Source organism: Carassius gibelio, chromosome A4 (genome assembly GCF_023724105.1).
Source record: "Carassius gibelio isolate Cgi1373 ecotype wild population from Czech Republic chromosome A4, carGib1.2-hapl.c, whole genome shotgun sequence".
In the NCBI taxonomy this organism is placed as follows: Eukaryota; Metazoa; Chordata; class Actinopteri; order Cypriniformes; family Cyprinidae; genus Carassius; species Carassius gibelio.
The window spans coordinates 6768071-6790713 of NC_068374.1; the positions used below are offsets into that span (position 1 = coordinate 6768071).

A 22643-nucleotide genomic window follows, 5' to 3' on the forward strand; every position below is an offset into this window, starting at 1 on the left:
ATCTTGTCTCCAGTGGCAACATGCACGATTTGTGTTGATTGCAAGTGATGTCAAAGGTAGCGGAGAGTGCAAGTAGCGATTGCAATTGACATTGTAATTTAGTTTATTTTTTCTTGTCTTCGCCACATGGCAACTGTTATAAAATGTTGGGAAATTCAAACAAAAAGTTATCAATAAATAGAACAAAATAAAAAATAAAGACTGCAAGTGACGTCGCTAGCAGAAGCAGTGTCTGAGAGTGCAACATAGACAGTAAAAGAAATGGACACAGCGACCCCATTGGAACTCAATTGAGAAAAATGAAGCCCAGTTTTAGCGTTTTTTAGCACTTCCGTTTCTGACGCGCAGACTCAAACGAAGCTTGATGACGTCAGCAACCTGTCTGACAGATGTAAATCTTCTAATAGCTGTGCGTGCAAACTGCCATCGTTAATCTTGCAGAGACGGCGAGCTTGAGCGGGGAGTTCTTTGTCTTGAGTGAGCAGGAGTAAGTATTCTGATTAATTATTTTGTATAGTATTTTAAAATGTAACGCCAGTACGCCATATTAAGTTAATTGCCTGCGAGCTTCTCCTCCTGTCTGTACGGTAATGCGACAGAGAGCCGAGTGGTTATGACGCAATCGTTAGCCTATTTTTTACAAAAACTGTTTATACAGGGCCATAATGTAACATAGAAGGTAATGGAGCTCTTTATACATTGTCGTGTATCTTTAGAAATAAATAATGGACAAATGGAGTCTTTAAACGCCTCAGATGTAAAGTTATTCGCTGTCAAAGTGACGCCAAAATGAATGGGATTCAATGGGAATGCTAACGCAAGTGAAGTTCTGCTAAAAGATGGCGACACGCAGCCGACTTCAACTTCCGGTCGAGTTCCTTGCCCCCTGGAGTGGAAGTGCAAGCCTGCAGCCAGACCCTTCTCCAATGGTCACCAAAAGCAGTTCATGTTCCAAATGGTTGCTGCTAGAAAATAAACTAAACAGCCTGAGAAGACAGGGCTCATTTCCCCAAAGAGTGTTTGTTTCTTTAGTTAGATTGCCATTTGTTTTATTTAAGACAGTAATTTAAGTTGTATTGTGTGAAGTTAAGTTATAGTTTTATTAAAAAGTTCATTAAGTTAAAACTCCTGGTCTCCTGTTTGTGCTATGGTAAGGTGTTATCTTTCGATTTCAATCTTTGTTTCCATATAGTACAAGGTGCCATATTAAATATTTTTTGATGTCTCTTATATTTGAATTTCTCAACATTCTCCTCACCACTGATAATGAATGGGTTTGGACTCAATTATGTCAGTGTTCCATTTTCATTCATTTTGGACACATCATACATTGAGTGACAGAACACTTCTCTTTTTTTCATATATTTACATATTTGGTATTGCTGGATTCAGCACAACCCCACCTTTCCAACAAGCCATCATATGTGTTTCTATGATAATGCCAGGCAAAGCAAGCACAAAGTAAATGAAAACATTCTGCATAGATATTAAATTTGTGCATGTCCGCTTATTTTAGATATGTGTTTACATGTCTCTATTTATTCCATACATCAAGATATTCACATCCAGTCTTTTCTAGTAGTTAAATCAACTTCCTGACTACAAACATGTCAAGTTTCAAAGCTCTCAGAGCTTGTGTGATTGATCTGCATTAGTTTATATGCCTTAACTCCCATACGGACAGGCTATATTTTAGTCCTTTATTGGTTTTGTGGTGTATAAAAATATCTGTTAATTTAACAATCTTAGCAGTAAAATATTTTTAGCCAAGAATCCATTTCATATATGGGAGACCTTAGAGATGAGGAAAAACATTGTTGGGTTTAGTTCTACCTCCGGTAGGGGTATCTCGAAAATTCAGGGGCATTGTCACTAGCCTAAAGACCAACATTCAGATATAGCCATAGAGCTACCTGCTGACAAAAGGAAATGTCTTGTTTTAAACTAAATTAAACATGCAATGTCCGATCAGCACCAAATTTAACACATTTGACAAAAGTCCTGGCCTGAAGACAGCTACATGCCAGAATTCAGTTATAGACATAGTGCCACCAGCTGACAACAGGAAGTTTAGCACATATAAATGACTGTATTTACCACTTTAAATGCATATTGCCCACCATTCACTGTTTTCCTAAGGCCACCGGATGGAGATGGCTCTAGGTGTGAGGATCCTTTCAGTGCTGCTTGTAGCTTTAATATTTATTACAATAATTCATTAATTTTCTGTTATGAATAATTTATGTTTTCTGTGTTTGCCAGTCTAGGGTTGAAAATCACAATTCAATTATAGAAGTCTAAAATGAGTAACTATGAGGAGAGAGAGGAAGCAGATATTGTTCACTATCAGAACCAGAGTGCAGCATCTCCAGAGCCCAGCTGTGTGTCTATAAAGAGTGACGTATCCATTAATCTGCCTCCTTATCTCAGTGATGGGTCAGTGACCATTGACCCCAGGTGAGACAATAACCAGTGCTGGAGTCAATAAATACAATTTAAACATCATTGATTAAAAAAAAGTTATTTATGTTTTTTCTCTTCCTTCTAGTGATACTAAGAAAAAGAGATTAGAATCTCCAGAGCCCAGCTGTGTGTCTATAAAGAGTGACGTATCCATTAATCTGCCTCCTTATCTCAGTGATGGGTCAGTGACCATTGACCCCAGGTGAGACAATAACCAGTGCTGGAGTCAATAAATACAATTTAAACATCATTGATTAAAAAAAAGTTATGTTTTTTCTCTTCCTTCTAGTGATACTAAGAAAAAGAGATCAGAATCTCCAGAGCCCAGCTGTGTGTCTATAAAGAGTGACGTATCCATCAATCTTCCTCCTTATCTCAGTGATGGGTCAGTGACCATTGACCCCAGGTGAGACAATAACCAGTGCTGGGGTCAAGAGATAAAATTATTTTTTAAAAAAACAATGCTTGGGATGAGAAAGATCCTGTATCCCAATTAATCTACTTATACTATGCCCTAAAAGTATGTACTTATTTGTAAAGAAAAAGTACACACTTTTGAGTGTGTAGCAGAAGAGTGAAGCAAGCTGGGACTTACTATTAGACTTACTATTACATCATACAATTGCATCTTAAACAGAGGATCTGTCGCATATTTACGCTCATCTTGTCACTGTAAACTAGCCTGTAAGTCATCTTGTCACAGTTAACATACAACACAGTTAACAATCCACATTTAATTTAACTTTAACAGTGGGCTGTGAACAGAGTATGTGAGTGAAGTGTAACGGCAACTAAAGTGTCCGCTCTGCTCTCAAACCATTCCATAAGTACTCTTCTTTTTACTTTCCTGCTCCCTCCTCACTCTTTGTTCACTCCATGGCAAAATTTGTGCCTAATTACCGCTTCACTGTAAATTTCATTTTTTTTTAAAATAACATAAGCATTCAGGCATTCAGTACAAAAAGAATACACAATACTAAGAGAAAAACATAAATGTCCTTTATTGGAACAGTAATATTAGCCCAAACAAATAATTATCATTTACTTTACTTTTGAAAAAAAAAAAAAGAAGATAGATTAGGCTAAATCAGTGGTTATCAACCTTTTTGTACTTAAAGGCCCTCTCCTCTCTGAATTAATACTGCAAGGCTCCCCAAACTTTTCTATTAACAAAAACCTTTCTATTTTAGTGTTCACTAGCTAGGACCATGTCACAAAGAATCTATGAAACTGTTTGTTAAACAGGGAGTTGGGGAAGTGTAGAAAGAGGATGAAGGGGTTGAGGGAATGGGATGATGGTCAGGTTGATCAGGGCATCTAGAATTGATGGCTCAGATGGACTCATGCTGGGGGTACCGTCTCTAGCATATATTTAGGCCAGAAAATTGGGACCCCCAAGTAGGGAAGAGCTGATTTATGTGTTAGCTCGGAATGCCTAATCATACGGAGAGGATGCAGAGGCTGAATAGTTCAGGCGTTAGGTGGTTAACACAGGTTCTTGTTTTTATGTAAGCCTTTATTAGTACAAATGTGTGAGAATGAGAGAAGCTGGGCAATCATAGCCAGTTGTTATTCATAGGAGTAGTTAATCCCTGACAAGTAGGTTTAGACATGCACATGGGGATCTTAGGAAGGAATGAGCATAAAATATTAAGTTGTGAATAGACGGCTGGTCAGTTGATGGGAAAGAAAGCTTTAAGACAGTTCCTGCCGGAGAGGTATTCTGGAGATCATGCTTGGAGCAAGGCAAGTAAGAATGGCTTATTGGGAAGCATGTTTGGTGTGCGATCTGTGGTATAACCAGCAGGGATGCAAGTCTAACTTCTGGGAATGGGAAATGAGATGAAGAGTCGGTTACAAGATTGAGGAGTCCTGGTATATGAGTTCCTCCCAAGAGGAATTGTTTTTGAGTAGAGATTAAGTGGGTCTATGCATGAATTGCATAACTACCAAACATAATCATCCCTTGTTTAAAGTTTCAACTTCTGCTGCAAAGTCTGAGCAGATGAGTAGATTAGGAACATTCAACTCCCCAAAGGATGTCTGTTATGACTATTGGATATGTTTCATTATGCTGTGGAGATGCTCTTGACTGTGGATTGTGGGAACTGAATTTCGGAGGCTGTTCAGAAATAATCCAGGAGCCACCATATTAACTGCTGAAGTCTAGCTCAGATGAAGTGTGAGGCTTTGAGGTTTCTACTCTGATAATGGAAGGCAGAGTTCAGTGAAAATGTAGATTGGTGTAGATATCCTAAATATGGTGGTTCAGATGAAGGTGCAACGATTTTAAGTCTTCGAGGAGATGGAGAACATAAGGAGACTGTGGTTGTTAGTAAGAATCCATCGTAGGGGATGATGGGGGGCGCTAGAGAGCCCGAACAAGATGGCAGCATAGTTTGATGGCTCCGTACAACATCGCACATTAAACAGCTCCAGACCTTTGCAAACCTTGTCATTTAAAAATGACGACACAATGCAAATAATGCCTAAACCCCCTGTACCAAAGGAGTGTGAAATCTTCTCGAATGCTCGCAAAACAAGCTTAAGAAGCGTGAAGATATCTTCTCCGGTCGAGAGTGTCGAAGACAACAGCATGGCTAGTGTAACCGACGTGCTAACTGAGCTTAAATCACTCCGATCTGAGTTCAGCTCGAAGCTGGATGGAATAAACAACCAACTGAGGGAACTGGCGAACTATATCTCGGTGATGGAGAATAATTTAGGTGAAATTAAACAAGACGTGACAGCTAATGAAAAACGAATCGAGGAAGCTGAAGCCCGCATAGTCACTACAGAGGACACACTGGATAAGAGCGAGAGGGATCTCGCTAAAGCAACAAGACGGCTCGCATACCTGGAAGAAAAGACAGAAGACCTAGAAAACCTCGGTAGGAGGAAAAATATCCGGCTGTTTGGTCTTAAGGAGGGAGCTGAGGGTAAGCGTCCTCTTTTGGACTTTATAAACGATATGTTACCCCAGTGGCTGGACATCGAATCCGACAGAGTATTCATATTAGAAAGAGCCCACCGTACCCTGGCCTCAGCTATCCCCAACCAGAATCGAGCCATCCTCCTTCGCTTTCTCAACTATCAAGATAAAGAATTCGTCTTACGCTCCACAAGACAACGGGACATTACACACGACGGATCCAAATTCGCATTCGTCCAGGATTTCTCAGCAGAGACGATCCGACGAAGACGGGAGTTCAACACTGTAAAATAGCTGTGTGTTGACATCGGGACCTTCCGAGGATTTCACCTCCAACCATGTAAACTGAGAGTGCTACACAATGGGAAGATCCAGATGTTTTCCTCCCCACAAGAGGCTAAGGAATTTCAACTCAAAATAGCCTAAATTTACCAGGTTTGAACTGAATCGTTTTCTATACCCGAAGAGGGATGTGTACATACATTTTTGTGCAGAAATCAGGCTCACCTTTGGGCCTGATGGTGGCCAGTTAAGCCAGGTAACGTTGGGCTCTACATCGGTGGGAAATATGAACAATCCGCAGCAGGCACACACAGGCTACTATAAAACAGACTCTTGCTTTATCTTTATTTTATTGATTTATTTTCCGTGAATATTAGCAGCCTTTTTATATGACTATCACTTTATTTTGGATATATTTGATACCTTCCTAGCATATATATGTGTGTGTGTGTGTGTGTGTGTGTGTGTGTGTGTGTGTATATATATATATATATATATAATGCACTTGAGAACAATAATTATACATATATCTTTTTTCATGCTATTAAATTGTTTATTTGGGCAAATATAAAAGGTGTTTTTTTTTTGTTTTTTTTATTACCTGCATGCTTGCTGTTAAGTGGAGCGAAGTACCAGCTAAGAGATTTAAGGTTTAACTCTTATCTTGCTGTTCTCCTGCACAGAGATGCCGCCTTTTTCTAAACAGATGTGCGCTGTTGACAGTTAGCTGTTACTTGCTGGTCAACTTGAGGGTGTTACGTGTTTCAATGGGGTTGCCTTGTCGTTTGGGGACTAGGCTAGGGTTTTGGGGAGGCGTGGAGGGAGTGGGTAGAGGGGGCCCCTCATGCTCTACCCATGTTATATTTTTTACTATTATTAGTTTGTTGGTCTTATATTGTTTTTTCTTTTACTTCAACTCTATCATGGTCACACGAAACCAATGTAGCAGGCAAAACTCTGTATGTCTAGTACACTTTATGTAATAACGTTTAATGTCAGAGGCCTTGGCCACCCAACATAACACTGTAAGAGTTCTTATATTCTTAAAAAAAGAAAAAGTAGACATAGCTTTCCTTCAGGAAACCCATTTGTCCATTGAAGAGCACAAAAAACTCAAGAGAGATTGGGTTGGGCAAGTTTATTTTTCTAGCTTTACTAGCAATAAAAGGGGAACTGCAATACTTATTCATAAAAGAATACCTTTCTTATTTAAGGAGCAATATAGCGATTTTGGTGGCAGACAAATACTAATCAAGGGGATGCTATATGGACAAGAACTGACATTGTTGAACGTATACGCACCAAACGAAGATAACCCAAAATTCATGATGGATATAATCAGCCTATTTAATCAATATAATACAGACTTTGGAATAGTTGCTGGAGATTTTAATTGTCATATGGATAGTAACTTAGACAAATCTTCAACCACACTGTCTAACCCCAACGCTTCTAAGACTGAGATTAGCCATGGCTGATGTAGGCCTGGTCGATGTTTGGAGAGAACTTAATCCCACAAGGAAAGATTACACTTTCTATTCGGCTAGACACAAATCATACTCCCAATTAGATTTATTTTTTTTACCCCAAGATCATCTCTCATCTATAGTTTCATGTGATATAGACAGTGGTGGACGAAGTACACAAATCAAGTACTTGAGTAAAGGTACAGATACGCATAGTAAAATATTACTCCAGTAAAAGTAAAAGTACTCCTTTTTCAATTTTACTCAAGTGAAAGTAAAAAAGTACTGAAAGATAGATGTTTGCAATTTTATATAGGCTACTTAATTTAATTTTATATTAGCACATATTTTTTTTATAATCCTACTGCTCAAAATACCTGGGATTTTTTCCAAAATAACCATATGGAGTGGAGATTTATTTTTGTAGTTGATATGGACTATGTTGACGAGAGTTATGTTCACTGTGAAGCTTACACTGTGATGTACCTGAGAGAAAGCAGAGTTGACCATCTGATTTTCACCAGTAAGAAAAAAGTATTTTAAAGTTTGTTGTTTTACAGAACATCACAGTTATATGTGACATATGATAATAAGGCCTGAAGTTAGGAAGAACATTTTAAGGAAAATATAATTATATTTTCATAATGATTTTTTCCTTCTCAAATCTTGTCTGTGGTTTAAAAAAAAACCTGGCCAAACGGGGTGCATCTCTTCCCGCATTGATAATTACTGTAGTTACCATGTTCTGAACATCACATCCTTACTTTTGTCCCTAGATGTAATCTATATATATATATATATATATATATATATATATATATATATATATATATATATATATAGGTGGTTGAATAAATATATTTGGACATTCTTTATAAAAATTACCTCAAGTGAACACCAGCAAGCTTGTTAGCTAGACAGTTAGCATCAGCTAACAATATTTACTTATTTTCAGTACGGTTATGAATAAACATTCATGTCTGTCTACTCGTCTAGTTAATCCAAACAATATAACGTTACTGTTGATAAACAATATAAAAACAGACGTCACATAAGACATGGTAGCATTTTAATATAACTGTTGATATTACGGCAGCGGGGAATTTGAACATGCACAAGTTATTTTATTTAATCTGTGTTAGTTTAATGTTTTTTTTTTTTTTTTTTACCTAAAACACAGAGACGCTGATTGATGTGTCTGCATCGTCTGCACTCGAGCATTTCAGTGGGCTTAAACAGATCACTCTTTACAGCAGATTTATATTCCCAAACAACTGACAATTTTGACCTAAATATGATTTTCAGTTACAATTAATCACTACATTAATAACTTACTTTTAGCAACAACAGATGCACGTGCGCTGACAAGATCTCCCAGTTCTTACTTCTGTAGACTCGCACTAAACGGTTCATTTGAATCATTGAGTGGTCGACTCCAGAACAGCTGCAATCGGATCATTCTAATTCGTAAACAAATCGTTTGGTGCGATTTGCGATCCGATTTAAAAGTTTATTTTGAAAAGACTCAGTTCGTTCATGATGAATCAGACACCGTTTCTGAGTGTCGGAGCACGTGATATATTATAGGGAGTAACGATATGTTTTATGAAATGCAGTGAAGTTAAAAGTACGATCTTATGCTTTGGAATGTATTGAAGTAAAAGTAAAAGTTACTCAAAATAAAACTACTCCAGTAAAGTACAGATACTTGAAAAATGTACTTAAGTAGAGTAACGAAGTAAAGCTACTTCGTTACTGTCCACCACTGGATATAGGGCCCATTCTTATATCAGACCACTCACCAGTCTACCTGCGGTTATCCCTTCCCCAACAGACAAATCAAAACAAACAATGGAGATTTAATGCCTCACTTCTCACAGACCATGAAGCCTGTAAAAATGTTAGAAAATGGTTAGAGCAGTACAGACAGGATAATGTGTCCTCCCCTGTTACTCCGGCAGTGATGTGGGACGCGGCTAAAGCAGTATTTAGAGGCCAGTTGATCTCATACGCATCTGCAAAAAAAAAAAAATCAATTACTAAACAAGCAGAACAACTTAAGAAAGAGTTAATTGATTTGGAACAATGCCATAAACAATCTCCTACAGAGGAAAATTTAAGAAAACTTTATGCAGCCAGAACTAATCTTAATCTCATTCAAACAGAACATTAAAAAACTTTTATTCTTTGCTAAACAGAAATATCATGAATATGGTAACAAGCCGAGTAAATTTCTAGCCTATCAACTCAAAAAAGAACGCGCAGAAAGCACAATAAAATGCACACGTAATGCGGCAGGCCAGTTGAAATATGATACACAATCTATTAAGTCCTCATTTCTTGATTTTTATAAACAGCTTTACGCGTCAGAAAATCCCTTTGCAACAGATATCCACAGATTTTTGGAAAAAATATCCTTACCCTCTATCTCAGAGGATGAGAAGGAGCAGTTAAGTGCCCCATTCACCCCAGAGGAAGTGTTACAAGCAATTAAGTCAATGCCCTCTGGAAAAACCCCAGGTTTGGACGGATATTCTGTAGAATTTCTATAAATCGATCTATACAAATCAAGCCACTTTTCATGCCCATGGTTACTGTTTTTTTTGAAAATGGCGTCCTTCCTGACACTATGAAGACAGCAATAATATATTTAATACACAAGAAGTAGAAGGATGCTGCTGAATGCATATGCACTTCCAGTTGACTTTAAGATATTATCCAAATTAATTGCACACAGGCTGGAAGACCTTTTGCCCCAGATTATTAATCCCAATCAGTCCGGCTTTATGAAGGCATGCTATGCATCTGACAATATCCGGAGGCTATTAAATATAATTGACCACTCATCCCTACACAACAGAACGGCCTTATTACTTTCGCTTGATGCAGAAAAAGCGTTTGATAGGGTCGAGTGGTCATATCTGTTTGCCGTTCTGGAGAAATTTAATCTCGGTGAAAAATGTATTAGGTGGTTCAGAACTATGTATAGCAATCTACAAGCCCAAATATGTATAAATGGTACCCTCACTGAAAATTTTGATTTGTTTAGAGGCTGTCGGCAGGGGTGCCCTTTGTCTCCATTTTTATTTAACTTGGCAATTGAACCACTCGCATAAGCCATACGGCTAATGAAGAGATTGCTAAAATATCGGGAAAACACAGAACAAAATTTCACTTTATGCCGATGATATAATTCTATACTTAACTAGTCCCGAGCAATCAATCCCAGCAATATTAGACCTTATCACTAAATTTGGAACAATTTCAGGCTATAAAATCAATTTGACAAAATCCAGTGCATTATTAATTAACTCGTCAGTTTCGAATAGACTCAAGACAATCTCAACGTTCACCTGGGCTCAAAGCAGCTTTAAATATCTTTGGGTGAATGTGGCTCTAAAACTTAAGGACCTCTACCTCATAAACTACATTCCACTGCTTAAAAAGATTAAAGGAGAATTAGAACATTGGAAATTGCTCCCAATCTCATTTCTCGGACGAACTAATGTAATTAAAATTAATTTTCTGTCCCGTTTTAGTTATTTATTTCAGTCACTGGCCTGTTACTTGGATAAAACTTTCTTTAAATCTGTAAACAAAATGTTAACCTCTTTCATCTGGAAAAATTCATCACCAAGAATAGCTTTTAAACTAACAAAATCCAGAGAGAAAGGGGGACTGGCAATACCAGACTTACAGATGTACTATTGGGCCACCCAGACAAAGAACATTATTAGCTGGGTGCAAAGACATAATAATGCAGTCTGGATAGACATAGAAGAAGAACTTTGTACTCCTATTTATACAACCTTGCTACCATTCATTAACAACATAAATGCACTACATCAAATAACAAAAACGTATATAGTTTACAACACTCTTCGGGCTTGGCATGACACAAACAAGTTCTGTGGGAATTTTGGTAAAATCTCCAGGCTTTCCCCCTTATCCTTAAATCCCGATCTGCCACCATCTATTGGTGGTTCTTTGTTTGCAGAGTGGAGAAGCAATGGTATTGTCACGATCATTAGATGGAGTGCCCATGAGCTTCAGTAGAGGGCACTCCACTCAGGACCATTCCACCCATCAACCACCAGATGTCACTTGGACACTAGCACCTCTCATACTGTTGCACCACACCCAAACTACATTACCCATAAGTCACTGCATCACAATCACCCTGCCACACCTGCACATCATTCATCAGCCAATTTCCTTGCCACACCTGCACCTCATTTACACACACACATATAAGCAGCACACTCACTCTCACTCACTGCAAAGTCTTGTTTAGCCAGTCTGACATTTCCTAGCGGTTTCCTTGTGAGTTCCTCTAGGCAATGAAGTCTTGTTTAAGGATTTATTCCGTTTTGGACTCAATGAACCAGTAAAATCATGGTTACCTAGAGGGGAGTTTAATTGCAGCTTAAGGGATATAATGGACTTTTCGCTCTTGTTATGTGGTTCTCCTTTCCCTTTGGGAGAGGCAGAGGACTTTAAAGCCCCAAAACCGCTGCACCATATGGCCGCCAGCCCAGCGCCGCTGCACCATATGGCCGCCAGCCCAGTGCCGCTGCACCATATGGCCGCCAGCCCAGCGCCACAGCACAAGATTGCCGCCAGCTCAGAGCCACAGCACAAGATGGCCGCCAGCCCAGCGCCACAGCACAAGATGGCCGCCAGCCCAGCGCCACAGCACAAGATGGCCGACTCAACACCTGAGCCTCTAGACAAGGTGCCACCGACTCGCCACCATAGGGGGCGGAGGAGGAGGAGACGGGTGTCTACCGTTCCTCAAAGCCCGGAGATCATTCCCGAGGCGAGGCGGTGCCCGAGGCCGTTCCAGAGGCGGTGCCCGAAGCCGAGGCGTCTAACGCCTCTACAGGCAGTCCAAAGTCAAGTCAGGTGCCCAGTGGACCCTCCAGGGTCGAGTCAGGTGCCCAGTGGACCCTCCAGGGTCGAGTCAGGTGCCCAGTGGACCCTCCAGGGTCGAGTCAGGTGCCCAGTGGACCCTCCAGGGTCGAGTCAGGTTCCCAGTGGACCCTCCAGAGTCGAGTCAGGTGTTCGTGGACCCTCCAGAGTCGAGTCAGGTGTTCGTGGACCCTCCAGAGTCGAGTCAGGTGTTCGTGGACCCTCCAGAGCCAGGGCAAGTCACCGTCGACTTTCCAGAGTCAAGTCAGGTCACCGTTGATCAGGTCCCCGTTGATTTCACAGAACCTAGTCAGGTCACCGTTGATCAGGTCCGCCAACCCAGACCTCCTCCTGTAGTGGTTTTAGCAATCGGATTTATATCCGTCTCAAATGCGTTTTGGAGGGCATTTACACCAGGTCTTTTCACGATCGGATAGCTATCCCATCAAAAAAAAATGCATGAAGTGACCAGGTATAAACAGGCCCATGGAGACTTGAAACTTTGAGGGATGGTAGCACTCACACTGTCAACAACGTCACCAAGGTTCGCCCCAGGGTTGCTTGAACCCTGGTAATCACTGCTTCCAGCTATATAAGTATCACTGAATTAAATGATTATTTTTTAATATCTGAAATCTATTAGAGCTTCTATATATTTTACAGTTTGTACAATAAACATTTGTAAATGGTAGAGCTGTAATATGCAGTACTTCAGAATGGGACAGTTTGTATAATTATTCAAATTGTTTCAATAAAACTACATACAGTTTAGCTTGTAAGAACAGCTTAATTTCAATTAAAGCAATTTCATTAAAGCTACAGATGTATCTAATGCAAACCATTCTCTTTAAATATCAAATAAAATAATTTAGATTTTGAGTTTTATCATGAAGAGTTCAGAGACGAGAAAAGCTCGTAATGAAGTGGGAAATAGAACATTTCTGATAGCAAATGAAGGCAGCATAACTAGTGCATTTTTTTCTCAGCGTTAGCAATATTTGCAGTGTCTACACAAAAGAGACATCAGCAGCTCCTTGAATACTACAACTTAAAAATTAAGATTACACCAGAATGTATTGCATTGCTAGCTCACCCCAACACTTATGCACAATAATTATGATAAATACTTACCAATACTTAATTATGTAACTTTTATTTATTATTATTTTTTTTACTGAAAATTATACATTTCAGTTAAACAAGCAAAATGTAATTTGTTTAATTATATGATATAGCTATTCATGAATATACACGAGACAAATGACCATCTACCAGTGGTATCGACTTTGGCGAGACAAGCTCCATGGCTTGCTGAGTGAATGAGTATTCTGGAGTTGTGATGATATGGTTAATTGTTGGAATGTGAGTGTCGTGGAGAGAAGATAATTTGAATTAATTCAGCCTCTTCTGCTTGTGGCCTGTCAGCTATATCAGGTTCCTGATAAGAGTACGGAGGTGCTTTGCAAGTCAGTCTGCTGGTGTTGTAGGGTTTCTCGCATGAGCTCCGTCACTGAACGCGCAGGTGTGAAGGAGCCTGCAGTTAGACGAGAGGCAGCCCTGAAAATGGCTGAATTAAAGGTGGAAGAATGGATGCTAGGATGAAAGGATGTCTTTGAGTGGGGGGGGGGGGTCGAGGATGAAAGTTTATTGGAAGGGGAGAGGAGGTAGAGGGAAGTGGGGAGAGATGAATGAATGGTGGAAGAATGGATGTTGGGATGAAAGGATGTTTGTGAGTGGGGGGTCGGGGATGAGAGGATATAGGAGGGGGAGGAGGTAGAGGGAAGTAGGAAGAAAGTGCTAGCGGGGGGTATAGAGAGGGGAGAATAAGAGGCTATTGAGTTATATATTTTAATGTAATGCCAAATCAACATCTTATGTTATTTCCATGGCAACGATTAAAATACAAGTATAGCAAATGCATTAAAACCTCTTAAAACCAAATAGCTGTTGAGAATTATTAGAGATGTGAGGGCCGTATTGCTATAAACGGCTGAAGGAAAGGGGAAGAATGGATGTTGGTATGAAAGGATGTTTGTGAGTGATGTGTGTTGCAAGATGCAGAGATGGAGGGAGGGAGGGAGAGGGAGAATGGATAGAAAGAAGGAAATAGAATTGCAGGTTGAAGGATACCGGCTGGTCTGTGTGAACAAACACTATAGAATATGCACTTGCCAATATGGTCACTCAATCACAGGAAGCCCCACCTTCTGAATGAAAGAGCCGATCAGTAAGTCAGCACATCACTGCAACTGCCATTAGAAGCATACCGGTTGCTTTAGAAACAGTCAGCGGTCTTAGACCTGCGCTTAGGACTGCACATGTCCACTGACTGATCTAGCCTGAATAAGCAAGTGGTGCTGTTGTTAGTTGTGGGCTCATCCGACTAAGGTGCTGCTGTGATGGTGCTGTAGTCATCTGTGGGCTCATCCACCTGGAATGCCGCCGTGGTGGTGTTGGTGTTAACTTCGGTTTTAATAACGCTATTTGAGCAGAAGTAACAACATTATGACACAGTTTTTATCTGATATATAAGGTGATTTCAGTTATGAAATTTAATCATAAACTTAGTGAATAATTTTGGAGAATTTAATGTTTCACCATTAAAAAGAGATAGGAGTGCCCAAGAGGCGTATTCAAAGATGACCGCCGAGTGGCATGACTTGTCTTAAAATGACTTTGGCCTCAGGTTAAAGTCTTAGGGGATGGTGAAAGGGCATCTGGAATTTAGAAGTAGCTATAGATTTAGAGTAGAGGAGATGGGTCACGATAGGCCAGACAGTGATAGAGGCCATAATAGGCCAGACAGTGATAGAGGCTATGATGGTCAGTTTAATTGTAATTTTTTGGCAGTGATTGAGGCCCCGATAGGCCAGGTATTGATAGAGGCCAAGATAGACTGGATAGTGATAGAGCCATGATAGGCTGGATAGAGGCCATTATAGGCCATACTGAGAGTTAGACCACAGAAAAGGCCCCGGTGGGCCATGGTGGGAACAGCACTGTATGTAGCCATATTGCTGATTGTTTATTTATTTACTTTTTAAGACATACCAGCATATGTGGCTATAGGTCATGGCGAAAACCTGTTAATACATACATCAATCTGTAATACATACCGTCACGTGGAGTCAGAGATGTTTGGATCCGATTGCAGTATTTGTGGTCAGACAAGCAGAAATCAGAAACGGCAAGGAATATCCAGAAATCAGTAACAATACCAGGCAGACGATGATGGCAATCTGGGCCCAAGGATCCCACTGACGGAGAGGGTGGAGACCGGGAACAGCTCCGAATCCTCCCAAGATGAGCCTGGGAGTAGACACTCGTGGCCTGTGTAAGGGAAACAGGTCAATTTAGCTCAAAGGGAATCATTTAATAATTTAAAGGGAATTTGAACAGAATCACTGTTTCAGGGCTGATCAATGAGATGCCCTGCTATTCACTGAACAAGCCATTTAACATCAAATCTGCGCTGGATATTAATATCCAAACTATAGTGAAACACTATCAATTAGCACAGTAACAAGATCGGCAGTTTAAGACATTACCTTGTAAGCACAAAACACAAGATACTTCTCTTTTCAATATGAATAAGGCTTTATTAGATAAATCTAAGACATAAACTACTCTAACACATAAACGCACGCACTCACACATTCACACAAGTTGCAGGAAGATCGAAAGTTAGGGAAAGATGAGTTTAAGAGAATGGAAATGTGAAATCCCAAGTTTACAGCAATACGTTAAATTGCATAGACATGAACAACCATCAATCACTTAATTAGTCCTCGCATTGAGTTCCTCAATGGGGTTAAAATTATATTAGATGCACCAGCACAACAAATATCTGGGGATACGTTGCCTTCGTTTCCTGTGAAAGGGACTCCCGTTGAAAGGGGTATCCCGGTGTCGCTGATTGGCTGGAAGTTCAGTAGTGGATGAAGTGACGTCTTGGGAAGCCCGTGGTTGTTGGGCGTTGGCTGAAAGTGCAGAGTCGTGTGCGCTGGTTTGAGTTGAACGGGCACCCGAGGTCAAGCGTCGGAGACTCGACGTTACAAAACTTAACTCAGAACACGAAACTCTCAAACGGAAAAGAAAAGAAATAAAGTTTGACGAGACTAGGTTGTGTTCCTTCTCATTGTGGCATAGTAGCAGCAGGCAGGCACGCTGGAATCGCGCTCAAAGAACAATGATGACTAACCGCATGGCTAGAAGCTTAAAGCTAGGTAGCAAAGCTACAAGCTAAAAGCTAAGAGCAGGCATGACTAATAGCAGAGACTAAAAAGCAGACTGAAAGCAAGGCATGACTGATAGCACAAGCAATGCTAGAACTAAAAGCCGACATGGCTAATAGCAGCAGCTAGGGACTAAAAGCGAAATTTCATGGTGTCCAAAGTATTTAAACTTCCCTGTTGGCCACACCTCAAATGTTGTCTTGACCAATCAGATATGGTCTTGGCTCGGGGGTATCATAAATCATTTGTTTATCTTACCAAGCATGTGGTTCCTGCCTTGCAGGGTCTAATTTTGGACATGATTCCTATAACACGATTATGATATATTTTACAAATAAATGATTGTCAGGACAATATCAAGCAAGAAAATTTGATTATATCAATACTAGACATGACTATGTATCATATAGTTATCAAAAGACATACACAATAAGTGATTATACATGATAGTCAAATGTGTGGGTTACACATAAATGAATATGGAGTTAAGCAATGGAACGATTCATTTATAAGTCTTTTTGAGTTCATTCTGGTCCATATATATGTACAAAAAGCAGTTTCTTTGCCATTCCCTGGCAAAGGGATGTTCTGTGAAGACAGAGGTTTAAAGCCCTTCCCCCTTAGGAATTTCAGTCTGGTTCTGCTAGGTTGGGGGGGGCGGGGAGTCAATGGGACTTGTGCAGTACTCTCATGGGTTTTCATGTGATGGGTTGCATTTCAATTACGAACAACAAATTTGACAATCTCTTCTTCGAATTGAAATTGTAAATAATTGCTCTAGTGGTGTTCATGTTGAAAGCTGTTGTGTGAACAAGTTGGTTGGTCATCTTGCTTGGTTCTTGTGGCACTAGAACTGATTTATGAATTCAGCTCGTGTTTCAATGCACAGCTTTGATAGACTCTTTAATTTGTCTGGTTCGATTAATTTCTGTTACACCTGGAATGTGTGCGACTGTTCGGAAAGACCACGGAGATTAATTAATTTAATATACTTTAATTTGAAGGTATTTTGTACATATTATTATGAATGTGTTGCAGTTGTAACATAAAAGGTAGGAAACCTTTTTATAAATCCTTTTATAATGAGTTCTCAGCTAGTTTTTGCAAATGCAGCATTTCCAGTGGACTGGAGACACCAGCCATCATTTTGTGTGTTTCTGCAATGGCTGGCAGGATCATCACCAGGTTTCCCAGTTTATATTGTAAACTATCTGTCAGTTTTGGCTAATGGTGTGAGTACTCTCACTAATCAGATATCAGCCTGTTTTGCCACAGCACTTACATGTCAAACATTTTTCTGAAAATCTTTTTTTCTGTCAGTGGTGTTTAACTTTGCTTAACACATGATTGTGTTTGTGCCATTAACATGAGTTGTGCTTGTGATGGAGCTGTAGTGGCACGCTCTTGGAGCAAGAGAAAACCATGATGCTGATGACCATGATGCATGATGACTTTCAAGAATCTGCAGCAAAATCTGCTCCAAAAAAGCAGCAAAATCACGCTGTTCTGCTCCGTGTACATGCTCTGGTTTACAAAGTGTGCACAGATCCACAAAGTCTACCAGAAAACACCTCTGACACATTCAGAAAAGGCAAGTGAAATTTGACGAGTTAAATTTATATGCCCAGTCACTCCTCGGATATCCGGGTATAAAAGATGGCTGGCTTGCTTCACTCATTCAGGTTTGTGCCAAGAAACGATTACAACCAGTTCAGCTTTGCCATGAAATACATTCACCTTCTTTTTTTCTTTTTTTTTTTTTTTAAACAGTTGAGCAACCTGGTTGTTAATCCTCTTGGGTCTGGTTTTTTTTTGTGTACCAGAGAAGTTTTGACATGCCCTGACATTCATTTTTGTCAGTTTCTTATACACATATTAATGGTGTTATAGACTCCAAATCAGAGACCATGAGATTCTTGGGTATCTTCAGCAGGATTCTTTAATGACTGCAACACCACACAGCACATTTTTCAAACTCTGACTGAGACAGGAATACATTGCATTTTATAGGCATTCATTGGGCAGTCCTAATCCATACTGGCCTTACCGGGGTTAAACAGAGGTTGCAACAAACCACTGATGAAATTATGATATTTCATCATAATTTTCACAAGGAAATACCCCGCAAACCTTCAAGGGCAATAGATGATTTGGTTGCAATTATATAGAAACATTATTTCAGAGAAAGAAAGGAAAATAAATCTTAAAAGTCAAAACATCATAAAGTAACACAAAAAACCATACACAATGATTTTGTTTTATCAGCACACGTTTATTGACCAGCATTTCTCATTATTCAAACATGGTTTCCTAGCACAAACTTTGCTCTTCATTGCTTATACCTGAACATGTTTGAATTGTAAACGTCAAGTCAACATCATCAAAAGCACATTTAAAACACCATTACAGTCCGTAGAGTCATTATGTCGTTATGGTCATAATTTTGCAACAATGACCATATAAACCACTGTGACGTGCTGCTCATTTTTTGACCGAGTAAAAATTTATTTTAATATGGCGTGTCCCACGATCTCACTAACTCCATGTGGAGGTTAGGAAAAAAGGGGAGACGTGTGGGGTTGATGACCGGACAGGAAGCGCTTGTCAAATCTGCCGCGGCAGGCTTCTGCCTTTCATGTGACCACACTAAATGGAGCCTCTTAGTAGCAAGTGTTATTACCTCTAACATTTCCCTGTATGCAGAAGTGGAGCTAAGTTGGGAAGATTCATTTCTCACACTTTCATCTCTCTTTCATCACCAACCACATCCACATCCTTACTTTCACCAGATGAAGCGCTATCCATTTAATCAGATGACCCAAGAGAAAAAGTATCTGGATCTCACAGTGTCCAAGCTTGCAGCAAAAGCTTTTGAAAGGTCCATACCCTTCTCAAACTATTCTCCAGTAAAATTATAACAATGAGTAGGTCCTGACAAATTGCCCCCTTAGAATTAAGGTTCTGTCTGCCTTCTGAGCAGTTTTTGAGGTATTGAGCTTCAAAGCTTCATTCCATATAGCAAAAATGATTAGAGGAATTAAATCAAAATCCTCTCAAATTTGTAAATGGGGATTTTTGGAATAGGTCAAATGCAGATAAAACTTAATTCTAAAATTTCATTTTCCGCTTGGAATTATAAGGTTCTATCTTGAAAAACATTAATTGAAGCAACAGTTTTTAAGAAATAAAAATAGTTTATTTATAATTTGTTTTAAAACATAAAATAAATGTTGTAACATTCTGTAAACATAAGAAATGTAAATTTAATGCATCAATGACGTGTAATTCATATTTCAGGACAAATATTTTTTTTCTTGTTCAAGTTAAGCACAAAAGGCAATGCTAAATATTTTGACCAGTGCAAATGTTAATTTTAGGTAGGAATATGGTGGGTAATTAACCCCCTTTGCATTCAAGGATCGGTGATGGCCCCAGTTTATTATTGTTTCACTTTCACAGCACATTAGACATCACTCTCTTACTTGATCTGGACAAACTGTGCATCAATTGAAAGTTTAAAGACTCCAGCTTCGATATTTGACCAATATTTTGATAAAACATTGTTGTAGTGACAGATATTTAGTGATTTATGTCAGTAGTGCAAAATAATAAATCCGTATTATGCCACATTTTGAATAGAAATTCACCACTCACTCATATTCAGTCACGTCAGCAGCAGTTTATTTGTATTCACATAGACTCATTGAACAGCGTCAATAAGGATTTATAGACCAAAGATGCATATCTGTGGAGATATATGGATATATTTACTGATGTTTACTTCATATTTCTTCAGACAGAATCGTAATTTCTATTCATTTTCCTCTGATTTACGCGATCCGATGATAAATAGCCTCTCCCAGCGATCTGTGTGTAAGTGTGTGTGTGCCGTCTCGTGTACTCGTGCTGTGTGTCAGACGGACTCTGATAGGTCCTTCGCCTTGTCAATCTTTAGAGTGTCATAACCGGACACCGCCACATCATGTCACATGCTTCCTGTACACTTCCTGGTTCATATCTTACCATAACGTTGAAACACCTCTGTACACACGAAATATTCGAATAATAAACCCGCGATTACGATAGTAAAACTTGGTATGAGATTTTCTTGAGATCTGGGGTGTTTTTATAAAAAAAATCGAAAATGTACATCGGAAATGCTAACTTGTGCAGCGATGAAAAAGGCTACAAATAACATATTTTTACAACAGTAAATGACCAAATTCCACCCGTGATCGCAAAAGGAAGTTATTATAAACACTCGATCAGGGTTTAAAGTGAGTTTTGAGTAAAAGTGTACTAATAATTTCATTAATTTACTGATGTAGCTTGATGTTAACGTTAGCTCCAATGCTACTAATAGCAGGTGCTTTTCTTCTTCATAATGCATTTTTGTCTCAATAATTCACATAAGGTCGTAAGAAAATGTTTTGTTGTATTTTTATAGTAAGACTTTTGATAAATAAGGGCTAAATGCATACTGAGACCACCGGCGGCGCCAGGGGGGGTCTTGGGGGGTCTCAAGACCCTGCCAAAAAATGCCTTGACCCCCCATTTGACCCCCCAGCCTCTTCCTGATTAAAAAATATATATATATGGGATAAAGATCCAAAATGTTTCTCTTCAAACTACGCAGAACAATAATAAATAATAATTATTTCGACATTTATTCATACACTGAACCGAGAACCGTTTCTGTCGGACGCGTCCGATTCGAGAACCGATGAGCTGATGATTACTGCGCATGCGTGATTCAGCGCGAAGCAGACTGACACAGAGCGCATCTGAACCGGTGAACCATTTTTTTTTTCAACTGGTTTTATTTGATCGAATTGTCCGAAAGAACCGGTTCACTTGAGCACCTGCTCCTTTGCCCCTTAAGTGCCCTTTTGTCAAAGCAAAATTTCCTCAATTTTTTTTCGTAATAACATAAACTTTTGTGAATGCCTGCCCACGCCCAATCATAATATTAGTACAATTTATTAATAATAATTTAGCCGTAAATAAAATGACCAACATGATGACCGTTCACCTGACTACGACCTCATCCAACCGGGAAGTTTCCTCACGCTGCACGCGCATTTTTTAATTGCTAGAGGATATTTTCAACATCGTGGCAGCTGGTAAGTGGTGTGTCATTCTCAGCGAAGTGATTTTGGTGTTTATTTACTTATTATTTTACAAGAACGATGTGATGTGAGAACATGCAGATACGTTGTTTATATTGCTGTGTGTAGCCTGTAGTGTAGAAGTAACACTAGCGTGCTGTTTGAGGGAGAAAAGTTTCACAGGCATCGAGGGGTCTGGTCTTTTTTATGTTATTTGAATAAACTTTTATTATATTACAGTACTTATTTATTTTTAACACGTAAAAATAATTATCACAACACTGGTAAGGTTTATTCAGATTTTCTCATTCTCTGAATTATCATTATAAAAATAAAAACAATTCAGATTTTAAATGTGATGCAAATATTTTTTCTACAATAGCAACAGTGTTTACAACAGCAAGACCACTTTAGCCTGTAAACTCAATAATATCTATCTGGAAATAAATGTAAAAATATCAATGTCAATAAAAATGCATAATATACCTGACATGAAAGTGCAGTGTGAAGGATATGAATAACAAATGTAGCCTGTCATTTGTTTACATTGCAAAGGTGTTTTTGTTGTTTAGTAGCAGAAATATGCAGTTATTAGCCATGTCCACTGTATTTTTTGTTGGTTTTCATGAGACCCCCCTTGAAAAGACCAGGACCCCCCCATTGCCCCCCCAATCAAAATTGTCTGGAGCCGCCACTGACTGAGACTGAAGTGAGATTGCATTTTAGTGGATTGTAAAGCTTGAAATACCACAACAAACTTTGTTACAAAGGCTAATAAAGGTGAAATAAAAGCAAAAGAATAATGATAAAAGAATAATGCGGATAATGTGTCAAACCTGGCAGAGGTGTGAAAGACTCGCTTGGTGAGAACAATGGAATCACGAATGGGGGAGTTTTCAGAGACAAAAACACAAAGCACACATGAGTGTTTACATGTGAAATCTTACAGTGATGACAAGTGCCATAAATCGATCAGATTGACCTTCTCTAAAAACACACATGACATGGCCTTAGAAAATATTTCATAAAATTCACAGTTTTACAGATTACATTATGAAATTTTCATATGAAGCTTTGGTAAACTTGTGACTTTAGCTCCACTGTTTCTTAACTCATATCCTACATCAACATTTTTTAAAATACATTTAAAACATATGTTTTTAAAGGGGGGGTGAAATGCTCGTTTTCACTCAATATCCTGTTAATCTTGAGTACCTATAGAGTAGTACTGCATCCTTCATAACTC

The 22643-nt window shown here is 39.1% G+C and overlaps 1 protein-coding gene across 2 annotated transcripts in view; it reads left to right on the forward strand.

Moving 5' to 3' along the window:
- The window catches only part of LOC127966922 (NACHT, LRR and PYD domains-containing protein 3), a 177773-nt gene that overhangs the window by 29792 nt on the left and 125338 nt on the right, over positions 1-22643 (forward strand). Inside the window, exons 2-4 of one of the 2 annotated variants that reach the window (XM_052568283.1) lie at positions 2263-2457; positions 2549-2665; positions 2753-2869. In XM_052568283.1, the coding sequence (XP_052424243.1) occupies positions 2303-2457; positions 2549-2665; positions 2753-2869 (389 nt within the window). In that variant the 5' untranslated portion in view covers positions 2263-2302. The remainder of the gene's footprint in view (positions 1-2262; positions 2458-2548; positions 2666-2752; positions 2870-22643) is intronic. The other variant, XM_052568284.1, reaches the window with a different exon arrangement.